This window comes from Eriocheir sinensis, chromosome 69 (genome assembly GCF_024679095.1).
Source record: "Eriocheir sinensis breed Jianghai 21 chromosome 69, ASM2467909v1, whole genome shotgun sequence".
Classification (NCBI taxonomy): Eukaryota; Metazoa; Arthropoda; class Malacostraca; order Decapoda; family Varunidae; genus Eriocheir; species Eriocheir sinensis.
Window position 1 is genome coordinate 6,080,513 of NC_066577.1, and position 18,642 is coordinate 6,099,154.

General features: G+C 45.0%; 2 protein-coding genes and 2 long non-coding RNA genes across 25 annotated transcripts in view; 2 read left to right on the forward strand and 2 right to left on the reverse strand.

Moving 5' to 3' along the window:
* The window catches only part of LOC126988483 (melanoma-associated antigen C1-like), a 109,851-nt gene that overhangs the window by 23,271 nt on the left and 67,938 nt on the right, over window positions 1–18,642 (reverse strand). The gene's annotated exons all lie outside the window — the stretch shown is intronic.
* On the forward strand, window positions 155–933 carry LOC126988503 (uncharacterized). Its single transcript, XR_007742108.1, has 2 exons — window positions 155–578; window positions 683–933. It is a non-coding gene; the product is annotated as an uncharacterized LOC126988503 (long non-coding RNA).
* LOC126988494 (programmed cell death protein 5-like) lies at window positions 634–11,714 on the reverse strand. Its single transcript, XM_050846691.1, has 4 exons — window positions 11,547–11,714; window positions 3,763–3,859; window positions 2,455–2,618; window positions 634–1,781 (listed from the first exon to the last, which is right to left on the reverse strand). The coding sequence occupies exons 1-4, from the start codon at window positions 11,610–11,612 to the stop codon at window positions 1,737–1,739; spliced, it is 372 nt and encodes a 123-aa protein (XP_050702648.1). The 5' UTR covers window positions 11,613–11,714; the 3' UTR covers window positions 634–1,736.
* Window positions 7,155–8,239, forward strand: LOC126988506 (uncharacterized). The gene is made up of 3 exons (XR_007742111.1): window positions 7,155–7,186; window positions 7,283–7,314; window positions 7,985–8,239. It is a non-coding gene; the product is annotated as an uncharacterized LOC126988506 (long non-coding RNA).

Here is an 18,642-nt window from a genome sequence, read left to right on the forward strand (position 1 = left end):
AATGAAAGAATGCAAAGAGAAAGGAATGAAAGAAAAATGAGAAAAAGGAAGGAAAATGAGAAAAAAAGAATGATGGAAGGAAGAAGCCAATTAAGCTGTTTTTCGGTCTGAGCCTGAGACGAGAAGCAGACGTTAGTTTGTGTTGGGAGGAGGCCTGCCAGTTCGCCCCACACAGGATGGAAGGAAGAAGCCAATTAAGCTGTTTTTCGGTCTGAGCCTGAGACGAGAACGGACGAGTTGTTAGTGCCGCTGGGAAGCCTAGCACTTTGGCCCACACAGGATGGAAGGAAGAAGCCAATTAAGCTGTTTTTCGGTCTGAGCCTGAGACGAGAACGGACGAGATGTTAGTGCCGTTGGGAAGCCTAGTATTTTGGCCCACACAGGATGGAAGGAAGAAACCAATTGAGCTGTTTTTCGGTCTGGGTCTGAGATGAGAACGGACACATTGTTAGTGCTGTCGGGAGGCCTAGCAAGTTGGCCCACACAGGATGGAAGGAAGAAGCCAATTGAGCTGTTTTTCGGTCAGGGCCTGAGATGAAAACGGACGAGATGTTAGTGCTGCTGGGAAGCCTAGTATGGTGGTCCGCACAGGATGGAAGGAAGAAGCCAATTACGCTGTTTTTCGGTCTGAGCCTGAGACGAAAACGGACGAGTTGTTAGTGCTGTCGGGAAGCCTAGCAAGTTGGTCCGCACAGGAAGGAAAGAAAAAGCAAATACAGTGATCCGCCCTCCATCGCGGGGTTACATTCCAGACCCACCCGCGATAAGTGAAAATCCGCTAAATAGAAATCCTCTATTCAAATCCACCCTCGGCATGTTTTTATAACTCTTACGGTAGTTTTCAAAGCATTGTGAGGTCTTTAAACACACTTTTAAAACAATATAAACACACCTTACACTGTAGGGGTAGAAACAAAGAAGGGAAGGAAGGAGAAGGAAGAAGGAAAGAGAGAGAGAGAGAAAGAAGAGGAGAGAAAGGACTGAAATTGAGAGAGAGAGAGAGGAATGAAAGAATGCAAAGAGAAAGGAATGAAAGAAAAAAGAGAAAAAAGAAGGAAGAATGAACAAGACCAACAGCTTCCCTCCCTACGAGATGCTTCCAGAACACAACAGCCAATCAGCAGCCGAGAAAACAGTACCGACGCTCTCATTGGCTAGATCGGTTCGTACGGCAATTCAATCGTGACGCGCGGAATTTAAACCCATAAACAATGCTGCGGAATGGCCAAAATATACGCGAAATCAAAATTAATACGTCTTACAGAAAAAAACGCAAAATACCGGGACCGTGAAAATTGAACCGCGATATCACGGGTGTTTACTGTAGAGCTGTTTTTCGGTCGACCTGGGACGAGAACGGACACGCTGTTTGTGCCACCGGGAGGTCTAGCACGCTGGCCCACACTGGTACGCTTTGCAACCTCGCCAAAACACACTCAGTCCATTTGCCGGTCCCTCGTAATCACCAGCCAAATCGTGCTGCTGTGGATTACGCTGACCTATTACAGTGAGTTAGGTAGTTAGGTAGTTAGTTGTCTCCCTGTGTTAAGAAATAGGCACCAGGATTAGGACCAGAGAAGGAAAGAAAAGGAGAGAAACTCGTAAACACATTGGCAACAGTGACGAGGGAATATCGGCCCATGTAAATATCTTGCCTCGGGGGTGTTGGTAATAGTGGGGAGTGGGGAGGGAGGGGAGGGGTGAGTCAGGGGTATGGGGGTACAGGGGGGGGCAGTCTACCAGTCATCATCGTCGTCGAAAGCTGCGCGTCGTCGGTCGAACTGAAAAATATAAAAGTTCATTATTATTATTATTTTTTTATTTATTTGAGTTATACCTAATCTCTCTCTCTCTCTCTCTCTCTCTCTCTCTCTCTCTCTCTCTCTCTCTCTCTCTCTCTCTCTCTCTCTCTCTCTCTTCTTCCCTTCCTTTCCTATCTCCCTCCTTCCTTCCCTTCCCATTGTTCTCCTTCACTCCCTCCTTCCTCCCTTCCTTTCCTTCCCTTTCTTCTCCTTCCCCTCCTCTTCTTCCCTTCCTTCCTTCCTTTCCTTTCCTATCTCCCTCCTTCCTTTCTTCTCCTTCACTTCCCTCTTCTTCCCCTGTCCTTCTCTTCCCTCCTTCCTTCCCTTCTCTCCTTCCTTTCCCATTCATTCTCTTTACTTCCCTTCCTTCCTTCCTTCCCATCCCATTCTTCTTCATTTTCCTTCCCTCCCCTCTCCCTCCTCCTCTTTCCTTCTTTCCTTTCCCATTCACTGTCTTTCTCTTCCCTTCCCTTCTCTTACTTTCCTTTCCTTTCTCTTCTCTTCCCTTCCCTTCCTTCCTTCTCCTCCCCTCCACTTCTCTTTCCTTTCCCTTCCTTTTCCATCCCATCCCTTCCCTTTCTTTTCCATCCCTTCCCTTCCCTTCTTTTCCCTCCCTACCTCTCCTCTCCCACCCACCCCCGCCCCCCCATACCTTGACGGACGTAGTCTTCTGAGTCTGTGCGTTGACCCTCTCCACCAGGTTGACCAGGTCCGCCTCGGTGAGCTTGCCGGCCAGCTGACCTGACGTGGCCATCTGCACAATGACAGACTCCAGCTGGCGGCCGCGTTCAGGCTTGGCCACACTGATAGTATTCACTGGGGGGAGAGGGGGGGGGGGTTAGGGGGGTTGATGAAGGAAGGGGAGGGAAAGAGAAGGAAAGGAAGAGGAATGAAAGAAGGAAGGAGAGGTGAGTAGTGATTGAGTAGGAAGGGAAGGAGAGGGAAGTATTGATAAGGACTAGAGAAGGAAGGAAGGAGAGGGAAGTAATGAGGACTGGGGAGGGAAGGAAGGAAAGGGAAAAAGTTGGAAAGTTTTGTTTAGTGGGCGCAACATCTGTGGTCATATGCCGGAGAGAGACAGAAGAGGAAGGAATTATAGGAGAAGGGAACAGACCCCAGGAGACAGGAAAAAGTTGGAAAGTTTTGTTTAGTCGGCGCAACATCTGTGGTCATATGCCGGAGAGAGACAGAAGAGGAAGGAATTATAGGAGAAGGGAACAGACCCCAGGAGACAGGAAAAAGTTGGAAAGTTTTGTTTAGTCGGCGCAACATCTGTGGTCATATGCCGGAGAGAGACAGAAGGGGAAGGAATCATAGGAGAAGGGAACAGACCCCAGGAGACGGGACACAACCCCCGATTAATACCTGGTACCCATTCACTGCTGGGTGGACAGGGGCGTAGGGTATCGGAAAAGCCGCCCAAATTTTTGCTGGACGAAGATTGACAAAACCCTTACAGTGTCTCCAAGCAGCTGTAACATAACCGAGGGACTGGCAGGACATCACATCCAGGGAGAAACAAGGGTGTGAGAGAGGGGAAAGGGTATGGCTGTGAGAGGGGGAAGGAGGGGTTGAAGGAGAAGGGATGGGGAGGGAAGGAGAGATGAGAGTGTGAGGGAAGGAAGGAGTGTGCGCGGAGGTAAGGTTGTTCGTGGGCTTAGGGCTAAATTGAACACACACACACACACACACACACACACTCTTTCTGTATTTCCTGTATTTCACAACTAGGTAAATACACACACACACACACACACACACACACACACACACACACACTCTTTCTGTATTTCCTGTATTTCACAACTAGGTAAATACACACACACACACACACACACACACACACACACACACACATTACCAGCCTTTCAATCTAACCAGTCTGTGTGTCAATTTCTATCACTACCATTCATATATATCTCAACCACACACACACACACACACACACGCACACACTTACACCGTGCGCGCGCCTGCTGGTCCAACACCTGATTCAGTAGGCTGTTGATGGCTTGCGTCTGCTGTTGTTGCATCTCCTCCTGCTTCTGCTGCTGGTTCTGAGGGGAGAGAGACAAGGATTAGCCAACTGCATGCAACTAAATTACCGGGAAACTCTGAGAGAACGTACTTATGCAGAAAGACTGGAGAAACTGGGACTATCAACACTGGAGAGAAGGAGAGAGAGAGGGGACCTAATAGCATTGTACAGGATACACGAGGGATTGGAGAAATTGGGACTAACAACACTGGAGAGCAGGAGAGAGAGAGGGGACCTAATAGCATTGTACAGGATACACGAGGGATTGGAGGGATTGGACAGGGAAGACCTAGTGGTACGTGACAGAAGTGTGACAAGAGGCAACGGTAAGAAATTGAAGAAGAGCGACTGTAGGAGAGACATCAGGAAATACAGTTTAGAAGCATAACAACATGGAACGGACTTGACGAGGAGACTGTGTGGGCAAAAACGATTCAGGACTTTTAAGCGTTATGGAGACGGGACAGCACGAGACTAGTACGCGTCTTTTCCTGTATTTCACAACTAGGTAAACACACACACACACACACACACACTAACAGACCCATTTTTCCCACAGTTCAAGGTAATGTTTGAGGAATACGCAATACACAAAGAATGAGAGAATAAGGAAAAGAAGGAATGTAAGAGAAGGGAAGGGAAGAGAAGGGAGGGTGGAGGGAGACCAGGTAAACTTTGTGTTCTAGTCTCTCTCTCTCTCTCTCTCTCTCTCTCTCTCTCTCTCTCTCTCTCTCTCTCTTCCATTCCCTTCCCTTCTTTTTCCTCTCCCATCCATTTCCTTCCTCCCCTTCCTTTCCCTTCTTTTCCCATCTGTTTCCTTCCGTTCTCTTCCCTTCCTTTCCCTTCCCTTCTCTTTCCTTCCCTCCTTTCTCTCCCCTTCCCTTCCATTCCCTTCCCCTCCCTTCTCTTCCTTTCCCTTCCCCTTCCCTTCCCTTCCTTTTCCCTCCCCTAATTTCTCTCTCCTTCCCTTCCCTTCCCTACCCTCCTACAGGTGTGTGTGACCCCAGTGGCCATCCCCGTGTCCTCACCCCCTGACCCTGTGGAACCCAGCACCCCGGGACACAAGGCCAGCAGGGCACCCAGGTTAAAACAGTGTGCCTCCCCCAGGGGTCCGATATTTACCACACAAGACACCCAGGGAGAACAGTAATTTGATAACAACAGTAAAAAATATGTTACTAAAATATCATATGGAGGTTAGATAATGAAGGAGAACCAACAGCTGGGGGGGAACTGAACCCTGGCCCATGGATTTGCAGGTAGACATGCTAACCACTGTGCCACGGAATATATGTAAGTGGATTAGGGTCGTAATTACTGTGTTTGTCCGAGAGAAATTCAATAAAAATGAGAGAATATATTACTAGTTTGTTTGATACGTTTGTGAATTTAAGAGTTTTTGAGCGAGAGAGAGAGAGAGAGAGTGTGTGTACTTTAATATCCTGCACATAATCCAACCATCATTCTCTCTCTCTCTCTCTCTCTCCTTCCTTCTCTCCCTCACATTCCTTCCTCTTAATCCTCCTCCCTTTCTCTCTCTCTCCTTCCTTCCCTCATCTCCTTCCTTTCTCTCTCTCCTTCCTCTTCTCTCCCTCACATTCCTTCCATTCCCTCCTCAAATCCTCCTCCCTTTCTCTCTCTCTCTCTCTCTCTCCTTCCTAATGAGAGAAAAGGAAGAAGGGAGGGAGAGATAAAGAAGAAGAGAAGATGAAGGATAGGAAGATGAGGGAGAGGAAGGAAACTGCGGAAGAGAAAGAAGGAAAAGGAAGGAGACCGAGAGAGAGAGAGAGAGAGAGAATAGAAGATAGATGATGGGAGAGGAAGGAAAGTTAGGAAAAGAAGTAACTATGATAAATTATAAATCTTAACAGGCTGCAATGCTTCACTAACTGGTAACCTTATATAAGTCACACTCGCACTGTCCATACTCCATACAGGTCAAGGTTAGGATAGTTACGCATAGCTACAGTACAGAGTTCGTGTAAGAGGGGCCTTCGACTCTGCTAAGATTACTATTAGATTTGATCGCTGGCGTGAGATGTACTATCCGTCACGCGCGCCCCTGTGTGTGTGTGTGTGCGTGTGTGTTTTTCTCTCCTTTTTAATCTCTATATTCCTCCCTTCTCCTTTGTTGTATACTTGCAACAATAAACAATCAATCAATCTGTGTCTATTTGCATATCTATCCATATCCGGTCACCTTATATCTTCATCAAAACCGTCAGCTGCAGTTTTGTTTTGAAGACATCGCACAGTTTTTGGATGGGGCATGCAGCGTGCTTTCATCCAGGTAAGAAATCCAGGTAAGTCTGCCCCATCCAGGTAAGAAATTTAAGTAAGTCTGCCCCATCCAGGTAAGAAATCCAGGTAAGTCTGCCCCATCCAGGTAAGAAATCCAGGTAAGTCTGCCCCATCCAGGTAAGAAATCTAAGTAAGTCTGCCCCATCCAGGTAAGAAATTTAAGTAAGTCTGCCCCATCCAGGTAAGAAATCCAGGTAAGTCTGCCCCATCCAGGTAAGAAATCCAGGTAAGTCTGCCCCATCCAGGTAAGAAATCTAAGTAAGTCTGCCCCATCCAGGTAAGAAATCTAAGTAAGTCTGCCCCATCCAGGTAAGAAATCTAAGTAAGTCTGCCCCATCCAGGTAAGAAATCCAGGTAAGTCTGCCCCATCCAGGTAAGAAATTTAAGTAAGTCTGCCCCATCCAGGTAAGAAATCCAGGTAAGTCTGCCCCATCCAGGTAAGAAATCTAGGTAAGTCTGCCCCATCCAGGTAAGAAATTTAAGTAAGTCTGCCCCATCCAGGTAAGAAATCTAGGTAAGTCTGCCCCATCCAGGTAAGAAATTTAAGTAAGTCTGCCCCATCCAGGTAAGAAATCCAGGTAAGTCTGCCCCATCCAGGTAAGAAATCCAGGTAAGTCTGCCCCATCCAGGTAAGAAATCCAGGTAAGTCTGCCCCATCCAGGTAAGAAATCCAGGTAAGTCTGCCCCATCCAGGTAAGAAATCCAGGTAAGTCTGCCCCATCCAGGTAAGAAATCTAAGTAAGTCTGCCCCATCCAGGTAAGAAATCCAGGTAAGTCTGCCCCATCCAGGTAAGAAATCCAGGTAAGTCTGCCCCATCCAGGTAAGAAATCCAGGTAAGTCTGCCCCATCCAGGTAAGAAATTTAAGTAAGTCTGCCCCATCCAGGTAAGAAATCCAGGTAAGTCTGCCCCATCCAGGTAAGAAATCCAGGTAAGTCTGCCCCATCCAGGTAAGAAATCCAGGTAAGTCTGCCCCATCCAGGTAAGAAATCCAGGTAAGTCTGTCCCATCCAGGTAAGAAATTTAAGTAAGTCTGTCCCATCCAGGTAAGAAATCCAGGTAAGTCTGCCCCATCCAGGTAAGAAATTTAAGTAAGTCTGTCCCATCCAGGTAAGAAATCCAGGTAAGTCTGCCCCATCCAGGTAAGAAATTTAAGTAAGTCTGTCCCATCCAGGTAAGAAATCTAGGTAAGTCTGCCCCATCCAGGTAAGAAATTTAAGTAAGTCTGCCCCATCCAGGTAAGAAATCTAAGTAAGTCTGCCCCATCCAGGTAAGAAATCTAAGTAAGTTTGCCCCATCCAGGTAAGAAATCTAAGTAAGTCTGCCCCATCCAGGTAAGAAATCTAAGTAAGTCTGCCCCATCCAGGTAAGAAATCTAAGTAAGTCTGCCCCATCCAGGTAAGAAATCCAGGTAAGTCTGCCCCATCCAGGTAAGAAATCTAAGTAAGTCTGCCCCATCCAGGTAAGAAATCCAGGTAAGTCTGCCCCATCCAGGTAAGAAATCTAAGTAAGTGCCCCATCCAGGTAAGAAATCTAAGTAAGTCTGCCCCATCCAGGTAAGAAATCTAAGTAAGTCTGCCCCATCCAGGTAAGAAATCTAAGTAAGTCTGCCCCATCCAGGTAAGAAATCCAGGTAAGTCTGCCCCATCCAGGTAAGAAATCTAAGTAAGTCTGCCCCATCCAGGTAAGAAATCTAAGTAAGTCTGTCCCATCCAGGTAAGAAATCTAAGTAAGTCTGCCCCATCCAGGTAAGAAATCTAGGTAAGTCTGCCCCATCCAGGTAAGAAATCTAAGTAAGTCTGCCCCATCCAGGTAAGAAATCTAGGTAAGTCTGCCCCATCCAGGTAAGAAATCTAAGTAAGTCTGCCCCATCCAGGTAAGAAATTTAAGTAAGTCTGCCCCATCCAGGTAAGAAATCTAAGTAAGTCTGCCCCATCCAGGTAAGAAATTTAAGTAAGTCTGCCCCATCCAGGTAAGAAATCTAAGTAAGTCTGCCCCATCCAGGTAAGAAATCTTAGTAAGTCTGCCCCATCCAGGTAAGAAATCCAGGTAAGTCTGCCCCATCCAGGTAAGAAATCTAAGTAAGTCTGCCCCATCCAGGTAAGTCTGCCCCATCCAGGTAAGAAATCTAAGTAAGTCTGTCCCATCCAGGTAAGAAATCCAGGTAAGTCTGCCCCATCCAGGTAAGAAATCCAGGTAAGTGCCCCATCCAGGTAAGTCTGCATGCCAAATTGAGGGAGGAAACAGCAATGGCATTTTATGAGAAAGCAATCTACTGGAGGTTAATCATCAGGGCCAACACTACTACAAGCCAATAGTCATAATAATTCTACATATGTAAAAAAGTATTATCATTCTAAAGCATTAAATAAATAAATAAATAAAAAATCCCAGAGATAATTACAATAACTCGAAAACATTAACACACACAAATAATCCAAACACAAACTAACATATGACACACAAATAATAAATACAAACAACAAACAAAAAAGAAAAAAACCGGTTAGTATGTAGAAGGAGTAGGCGTGGTCTGTGAGGCACAAGGGACATGTATTCATAAGAACATAAGAACATAAGAACATAGGGAAACTGCAAGAGGCCGGGAGTCCTACACAGGGCAGCTCCAGAATCCCCCCCACTACTCACGGTGTAGTTACAGGGGTTACAGGTAGAGGCTTGATCCTCGTTATGCCGGCGGTACCCAGGCACGCATCCAGTACCCCGTCACCTTACTGCACCCACACCTCACTGCCACCTGTCATCCTCGTCCATGTAGCTATCCAGTCTACTCTTAAAACAAGCTATTGTCCCTGCACTAACTATGTGATTGCTGAGTCTAGTCCATCCCCCACCACCCTATTAATAAACCAATGCTTGCCTATATCTCTCCTAAATCTATACTTTTCTAATTTAAATCCATTACTGCGAGTTCTATCCTGCTGGCTAATTCTCAGTACTTTACTTATATCGCCTTTGTTGTAACCCTTGACCCATTTAAATACTTCTATCAGATCTCCCCGCACTCTTCGTCTCTCTAGTGAATGTAAGTTGAGATGTTTCAGCCTATCTTGATATGGGAGGTTCCTCAGCCCCTGAATCATCTTGGTCATCCTCCTCTGAACTGATTCTAGCAAGTTGATGTCCATTCTGTAGTGTGGGCACCAAAACTGGACAGCATATTCTATACTGTTTTTACCTCAGTGTATACAAATTAATCTACTGAGCATCGGAAATGGTCTAGAAAATATGTTCAAAGGTTGGGGAGGTCAAGTGAAAAGGAATATACATACATTTATTTTGGTGGCAGCGGCGGGCATTGGGAGGTGAGCAGTGTTGCCAGCACTCCGGTTAGTGATGGTACGCTTGGTTAGTGATGGTACGCTTGGTTAGTGATGGTACGCTGGGTTAGTGATGGTACGCTGGGTTAGTGATGGTACGCTGGGTTAGTGATGGTACGCTGGGTTAGTGATGGTACGCTGGGTTAGTGATGGTACGCTGGGTTAGTGATGGTACGCTAGGTTAGTGATGAATGCGGTTGTAGTGATGGTATGCTTGGTTAGTGATGGTACGCTTGGTTAGCAATGGTACACTTGGTTAGCAATGGTACGCTTTGTAAGTGATGGTACGGCTTGGTTGGTGATGGATGCGGCTTGGTTGGTGATGATGCGGCAGTTTGGTGATGGTGCTTGGTTGGTGATGGTGCGCTTGGTTGGTGATGAGTGATGGTACGCTTGGTTAGTGATGGTGCGGCTTGGTTGGCAATGATGCGCTTGGTTGGTGATGGTGCGCTTGGTTGGTGATGGTGCGCTTGGTTAGTGATGGTGCGCTTGGTTAGTGATGGTGCGGCGGTTGGTGATGAATGCGCTTTGGTTGGTGATGGTGCGCTTGGTTGGTGATGAATGCGGCAGTTGGTTAGCAATGGTACGCTTGGTTAGCAATGGTACGGCTTGGTTGGTGATGAATGCGGCAGTTAGCAATGGTGCGCTTGGTTAGCAATGGTGCGCTTGGTTGGTGATGGTGCGGCTTGGTTAGCAATGGTGCGCTTGGTTAGCAATGGTATGCTTGGTTAGCAATGATGCGCTTGGTTAGCAATGTGCGCTTGGTTAGCAATGGTACGCTTGGTTAGCAATGGTACGCTTGGTTAGCAATGGTACGCTTGGTTAGCAATGGTACGCTTGGTTAGCAATGGTACGCTTGGTTAGCAATGGTACGCTTGGTTAGCAATGGTACGCTTGGTTAGCAATGGTACGCTTGGTTAGCAATGGTACGCTTGGTTAGCAATGGTACGCTTGGTTAGCAATTAGTCCACGCATGTGAGACCAGGTCCACCACGCATGATTATTTAATTTTTTTAGAATACGCAGCCCAACGCCTGCCGTGCTGAGGGCCGGGTATGATTACCTTACCTTACGGAACCTTACGGTGTTACTGGACGCAGGCCAAAGCTAGGCCTCCATGTCCACATCATTGTCGCTGTCAAAACTGATATTCAGGTGGTGTGCCGGGCTGGTTAGCAATTTTTCTTCATTAGGTAAAGGTGCATGTTTTAAAAAAAAATAACCATGTGTGGTGGACCTGGTCTCACATGTGTGGGCTAATCGCTACCCAAGCGTTGGATCGTTGGCAACACTGCTCACCTCCCAATGGCCGCCACCGCCACCAAAACAAGTGTATGCGTGTGCCTTTTCCCTACCATCGCTAACCACCCTAAAACAGGTGGCGGTATTTGTCCGCCACTTTCTAATAATGTAATATATGTATGAGAAATGCCAGAATTTTTCTCTTTACAACACACACACACGGCCTCTGCATGTAACAAATCACACGAGAAATTAATCCAGACAAGGAGCAGCGAGTAGCGGGCTTTTTTTTTATTAATGTTTACTTTTTTGTGCCCTTGAGCTGTCTCCTTTGCTGTAAAAAAAAAAAAAAAAAAAAAAAAAAAGGAAAGGTTTGCCGGCGCCGGGGATCGAACCCGCGACCAGCGTAACGGGAGAGCCACTCCTTTACCAGTCAGCCAAAGAGGTACCCCATTGGCCGAGTGGGTTATGGGAGGCTCGCCCATCAGGCAAGTCGTGCCACTACATATACAAAGGGTTCTGTGAAGGTTTGGAGGAAAATAGACCAAAATTAAGGCGCCGGAGTTATACTGAACCTTTACCCCAAAAAAAATTAAATAATAAAAACGAGAAATAATTACAATAACTTAAAAACACTGATACACAAATACTCCAAACACAAACTAACAAATACACAAACAAACAAACAAAAAATTATAATAAAAACAAACACAAACAACGAAAACAAACAAACAAATAAAAGTTTAAATCCCCCACCCACGCCTCGGACCCACGCCCACACGCCTCTCCTATCACCCCTATTTCCCGGGTCCCCGCGCCTCACCTGCATGCCCTGGAGCTCCTGCAGACGCCTCGCCCTCAGCGCCGCCAGCTCCTTGTCGTCACTCATCCTGGGAGCGTAAAATGGCGGCGAAAATACTAAAAAATGGAGCAGAAGGTGAGCGGGTGTGTGCTCCGCCTCGCCGTCTCTTGTTTGGGTCGCTTAGACTCCGAGGCGCCGAGGTCAAAATATCGTACCCAGCGCCTCTTATTTACCGTTTTTTGGGCCATATCTATTTCCATAAGACACCAATAATCAAACATTTTGGCGATAATTATACATGAAGGCAGTTATTGGGGTCAAGGAGGCAGTTGGTGGGTCAGATATCGGCTGAGTACGACAATCTGGCAATGGCATCCGAGGTCGAGGAGGAAGGCATGGTGCCAAATCTTCGTCCTTAGGGCATCATATTTACCATTTTTGAGCCATAGCTATATCCAGTAAACACCAATAACCAACTATTTTAATGATAATTATATATGAAGGCTGTGATTGGGGTCCAGGAGGCAGTTTTTGGGACATAGGAGGCTGAGTATGACCATTTGGCACCGTTGCTCTGGGTCGAGGGAGATGCCACGGTGCCAAGTCGTCATCCTCAGATCATTATATTTACCGGTATCTGACTCATAACTATTACCAAAAAACATGAAGGATCAACAATTTTAACATTAATTACAAATAAATCTCGTTATTGACCCCAGAAAACGGTTTTTGGGTATGAAATTGGGAAATATAAGACGCTGGGGAGGGCAATCTGGCAACGCTGTACTATGGAAGCTTAGTCATTGGTTCTTCTCTGGGATAATAAATTGATATAATCCTCTCTTTCGTTATATCGTAGTTTATTATGTAGTGTATGAATTACGTAATAGTAGTAGTCACGTAATATTAGTAGTAGGGTAATAAGAGTAATGTAATAAGATGATTTATATATGATTCAGGGTAGGCCTATATAACTATTGTATTTTAATGATTTTTTTTACTGTATTTTGTTAATGGTTATGTAGATAGTGATGTAGTTAAGGGAGATGCTGTTTATATATTGTTAATGTCGAAGGTATTTTTTTCTGCCTAATTTGAATGGGTCTTGTTTTATTTTATTTTTTCTGCTATGGGCTCATTTTCCTCTATTGTATTATTATTGAAGTGTAATATATTTCTTTAATGGCTGTTTATATATACTGTTTTCATGTCGATGTTTTTTTTCTGCTTTATTTGAATGGGGGTTTTTTTCTGCTATGGGCTCATTTTCCTCTATTGTATTATTATTGAAGTGTAATATATTTCTTTAATGGCTGTTTATATATACTGTTTTCATGTCGATGTTTTTTTTTCTGCCTAACTTGAATGGGTTTTGTTTTATTTTATTTTTTTCTGCTATGGGCTCATTTTCCTCTATTGTATTATTATTGAAGTGTAATATATTTCTTTAATGGCTGTTTATATATACTGTTTTCATGTCGATGGGTTTTTTTCTGCCTAACTTGAATGGGTCTTGTTTTATTTTATTTTCTGCTATGGGTTCATTTTCCTCTATTTTATTATTATTGAATGTAATATATTTCTTTAATGGCTGTTTATATATACTGTTTTCATGTCGATGGGTTTTTTTCTGCCTAACTTGAATGGGTCTTGTTTTATTTTATTTTTCTGCTATGGGCTCATTTTCCTCTATTGTATTATCATTGTAGTGTACTGTATTCCTTTATGGCTGTTTATATATACTGTTTTAATGTCGGTAGTGTTTTTTTCTGCTTTATTTGAATGGGTCTTTTTATTTTGGGGGGGGAGGGAGAGGGGCTCGTTTTCCTCTGTTGCAATATGTACTGTATTTCTCTATGGCTGTTTATATATATACTATTTTAATATCACTAATTGTTGTTTTATTCTGAATTATTTAACTACATATATGGATCTAGTTAATTTGTTTTTCTCCTGGGCTCATTTTCCTCTATGTTATTATAATTGCAACGTATTGTATTTCCTTATGGTTGTATATATATTAATGCGATAAGGGAGATATATTGTATTATTTTGTCCATTTTCTGTTTTATATTTCTCTTTTTTTGTAAGATTTTGTTGTTGTAGTTTGTATATTAATTAGTCTCTCTCTCTCTCTCTCTCTCTCTCTCTCTCTCTCTCTCTCTCTCTCTCTCTCTCTCTCTCTCTCTCTCTCTCTCTCTCTCTCTCTCTCTCTCTCTCTCTCTCTCTCTCTCTCTCTTGTAGTCTATTGTATGCCCATACTCTCTCTCTCTCTCTCTCTCTCTCTCTCTCTCTCTCTCTCTCTTTCTCTCTCTCTCTCTCTCTCTCTCTCTCTCTCTCTCTCTCTCTCTCTCTCTCTCTCTCTCTCTCTCTCTCTCTCTCTCTCTCTTGTAGTCTATTGTATAATGTATTTACACTCTCTCTCTCTCTCTCTCTCTCTCTCTCTCTCTCTCTCTCTCTCTCTCTCTCTCTCTCTCTCTCTCTCTCACTGAATTTTCGATTTTTTCTCCTCTTTTTGTTGTAGTTTATGATATATTTTTGTTGTTCTACGTAGAAATTAGTGTTTTTGCTCTATCGTATTCTATTGTATTCTATTGTATATGTAGGCTAACCTAACCTAACCTAACCTAACCTAACCTAACCTAACCTAACATAACATAACATAACATAACATAACATAACATAACATAACATAACATAACATAACATAACATAACATAACATAACATAGCCTAACCTAACCTAACCTAACCTAACATAACATAACATAACATAACATAACATAACATAACATAACATAACAAAACCTAACCTAACCTAACCTAACCTAACCTAACATAACCTAACATAACATAACATAACATAACATAACATAGCCTAACCTAGCATAACATAACATAACATAACATAACATATTTACATTGTTTTTCTCCCCTTTTTAATCTCTGTGTTCCTCCCTTCTCCTTTGTTGTTTACTTGCAACAATAAACTTTCAATCAATCAATGAATCAATCTCTGTCTATTTGCTTATCTATCCACGTAATATGGCCGGGTTCTTCCCCTTCCTCAGGTTCAAGGACGAATGTGACGCAATTCAGCACCGAGGCCGCGCGCACCTATAGCCTCTGCCCTATAAAAATCACCTCTACCCTTCTCTTTCACAGACTCAGGGTTAACATGACGGAGATGAGCACTGAGGCCACGCGCAACCTTAACTTTTTCCTTTAACGTCGCTCATGACTGTGGTAAACTAGGCTTTCTCGGCGGGTCCTGATGTAATTGGCCCCGGGTCGTTATATAGCGCGGGCAAGTTTTTATAGTGGCGCTGTCTTGCCTTGACTGATGCTGCCCCCAGAGAGATTTTGACCTGAGAGAGAGTGTCCGGGTTGATAGGTGGTCTTCAGGGCTGCATGACTTAACCTATTTCTATTTATTTATCATTATTATCATTATTTTTTTAAGTCCTGGTCTATAGCGTCGGTGGACTATCTTGTCGGGTCCTGATGAAATTGGCCCCAGTCTGTTATATAGCGCGAGGAAGTGTTTATAGTGGCGCCGTCCTGCCTTGACTCATTCTGCCCCCGGAAACTCATTTTTTACCTTCTATTGAGAGAGAGAGACTGAAGTTTATTGTTGCAAGAAATACAACAAGGAGAGAGAGAGAGAGAGAGAGAGATGACCCAAAACAAAAGAACAACAAAAAAGCTTAGGCCTATATAGTGGAACAGGAAGTCAAGCGAGTGTCTTATAAATTACAATGACGAAAAAAGAAGAAGAAGAAGAAGAAGAAGAAGCAAAAGTGTTAATATATTACAAGTTAGTTAAAGATTATTATTATGAAGCATCCAAGGTCGACATGTACGCACACACACACACACACACACACACACACACACACACACACACACACACACACACGTACACACTTATAAAAAAAAAAAAAAATCTGACGAAAGCGCGTGTAAAGAAATCTTGTTGTTGTTGTTGTTGTTGTTGTTGTTGTTGTTGTTGTTGTTGTTGTTGTTGTTCTCTTCCTCATTCTTCTTTCTTCTCTTCTTCTTCTTCTTCCTCCTCCTCCTCCTCGATCTTAATTCCTCCTCCTTCGATCTTCTTTATTAATATTATCTTCTTCTTCTTCTTCTTCTTCTTCTTCTCCTTCTCCTCCTTCTTCATCGTATATATCATCTTCTTCCTCCTCCTCCTCCTCCTCCTCCTCCGCATAGCAATAGAAATTTACAAACACAAGCTTATATATATATACATCAATACACCATAGAAATTAATACATAGGAGTTATTAAATATATTCGTGGTTTATTATACGTAAAAGAATCATTAGGAGGTTCAAAACAGACATAACATAAGGTGACAGACATTTTGATTTACATAGATTTACACAGACGTTCAGACCACACAGACCTGATTCTCCCCATTCTCCCCTTCCCATTCTCCCCTTCCCATTCTCCCCTTCCCATTCTCCCCTTCCCATTCTCTCCTTCCCATTCTCTCCTTCCCATTCTCCCCTTCCCATTCTCTCCTTCCCATTCTCCCCTTCCCATTCTCCCCTTCCCATTCTCTCCTTCCCATTCTCCCCTTCCCATTCTCCCCTTCCCATTCTCTCCTTCCCATTCTCCCCTTCCCATTCTCTCCTTCCCATTCTCTCCTTCCCATTCTCTCCTTCCCATTCTCCCCTTCCCATTCTCTCCTTCCCATTCTCTCCTTCCCATTCTCTCCTTCCCATTCACTCCATCCCATTCTCTCCATCCCATTCGCTCCTTCCCATTCTCTCCATCCCATTCTCCTTCCCATTCTCTCCTTCACATCCTCTCCCCTTCCCATTCTCCCTTCCCATTCATTCTCTCCTTCCATTCTCCTTCCCATTCTCTCCTTCCCATTCTCCCCTTCCCATTCTCTCCTTCCCATTCTCTCCTTCCCATTCTCCCCTTCCCATTCTCTCCTTCCCATTCTCCCCTTCCCATTCTCCCCTTCCCATTCTCCCCTTCCCATTCTCTCCTTCCCATTCTCCCCTTCCCATTCTCTCCTTCCCATTCTCTCCTTCCCATTCTCTCCTTCCCATTCTCCCCTTCCCATTCTCTCCTTCCCATTCTCCCCTTCCCATTCTCTCCTTCCCATTCTCTCCTTCCCATTCTCCCCTTCCCATTCTCTCCTTCCCATTCTCTCCTTCCCATTCTCTCCTTCCCATTCTCCCCTTCCCATTCTCCCCTTCCCATTCTCCCCTTCCCATTCTCACCTTCCCATTCTCCCCTTCCCATTCTCACCTACCCAATCACACCTACCCATACTCACCATCCCATTCTCCTTCCCCTTCTGTCCTTCCCATTCTCTCCGTCCCATTCTCCCCTTCCCATTCTCTCCTTCCCATTCTCCCATTCTCCCCTTCCCATTCTCCCCTTCCCATTCTCTCCTTCCCATTCTCCCCTTCCCATTCTCCCCTTCCCATTCTCCCCTTCCCATTCTCTCCTTCCCATTCTCCCCTTCCCATTCTCTCCTTCCCATTCTCCCCTTCCCATTCTCCCCTTCCCATTCTCCCCTTCCCATTCTCTCCTTCCCATTCTCTCCTTCCCATTCTCTCCTTCCCATTCTCCCCTTCCCATTCTCCTTCCCATTCTCCCATTCTCCTTCCCATTCTCCCTTCCCATTCTCCTTCCCATTCTCCCTTCCCATTCTCTCCTTCCCATTCTCCCCTTCCCATTCTCTCCTTCCCATTCTCCCCTTCCCATTATCTCCTTCCCATTCTCCCCTTCCCATTCTCTCCTTCCCATTCTCCTTCCCATTCTCCCCTTCCCATTCTCACCTTCCCATTCTCTCCTTCCCATTCTCCCCTTCCCATTCTCTCCTTCCCATTCTCACCTTCCCATTCTCTCCTTCCCATTCTCACCTTCCCATTCTCTCCATACCATTCTCACCTTCCCATTCTCCCCTTCCCATTCTCCCCTTCCCATTCTCCCCTTCCCATTCTCCCCTTCCCATTCTTCCCTTCCCATTCTCCCCTTCCCATTCTCCCCTTCCCATTCTCCCCTTCCCATTCTCACCTTCCCATTCTCTCCTTCCCATTCTCCTACCCATTCTCCCTTCCCATTCTCCCCTTCCACTTCTCCTTCCCATTCTCCCCTTCCCATTCTCCCCTTCCCATTCTCCCCTTCCCATTCTCCCCTTCCCATTCTCTCCTTCCCATTCTCCCCTTCCCATTCTCCCCTTCCCATTATCCCCTTCCCATTCTCTCCTTCCCATTCTCCCCTTCCCATTCTCTCCTTCCCATTCTCTCCTTCCCATTCTCTCCTTCCCATTCTCTCCTTCCCATTCTCCCCTTCCCATTCTCCCCTTCCCATTCTCTCCTTCCCATTCTCCCCTTCCCATTCTCACCTTCCCATTCTCACCTTCCCATTCACCCCTTCCCATTCTCCCCTTCCCATTCTCTCCTTCCCATTCTCTCCTTCCCATTCTCTCCTTCCCATTCTCCCCTTCCCATTCTCCCCTTCCCATTCTCTCCTTCCCATTCTCTCCTTCCCATTCTCCCCTTCCCATTCTCCCCTTCCCATTCTCTCCTTCCCATTCTCTCCTTCCCATTCTCTCCTTCCCATTCTCCCCTTCCCATTCTCTCCTTCCCATTCTCCCCTTCCCATTCTCTCCTTCCCATTCTCTCCTTCCCATTCTCTCCCCTTTTTCCCATTTCTTTCATATAAGGGAGTTGATGGTAAATAAAGGTTTAAACACGTAAATACACCATAAAAATCAATATATAGGAGTTATTAAATATTTCTAAGGCTTAATATATGTAATAGAGTCCTCAGGAGGTGGAAATTAAGCATAAATAAGACTCCCCGGGGATTGATATTTTGAAAGGGAGTGTATGGCCGCCTTCTGAGCTGCGCGGAGCCGATGCGCAGTGGCTCCGTTAGGGCTGGGTAGGTACCGATAATTCCAGTACCGGTGATATTGGTACTGGAAATGATGGTACCGGTAGTTTTAGTACGGGTACCGATAATGATAACCCGCTCTCGAGTCCTATCAGGCAGCGTTATATCGGGGGTACGGCTCTTCTGGTAAGGTTTTGCTTGATAAGAGACGACTTTTTTTGCCTGTCCCCGATTTTTACT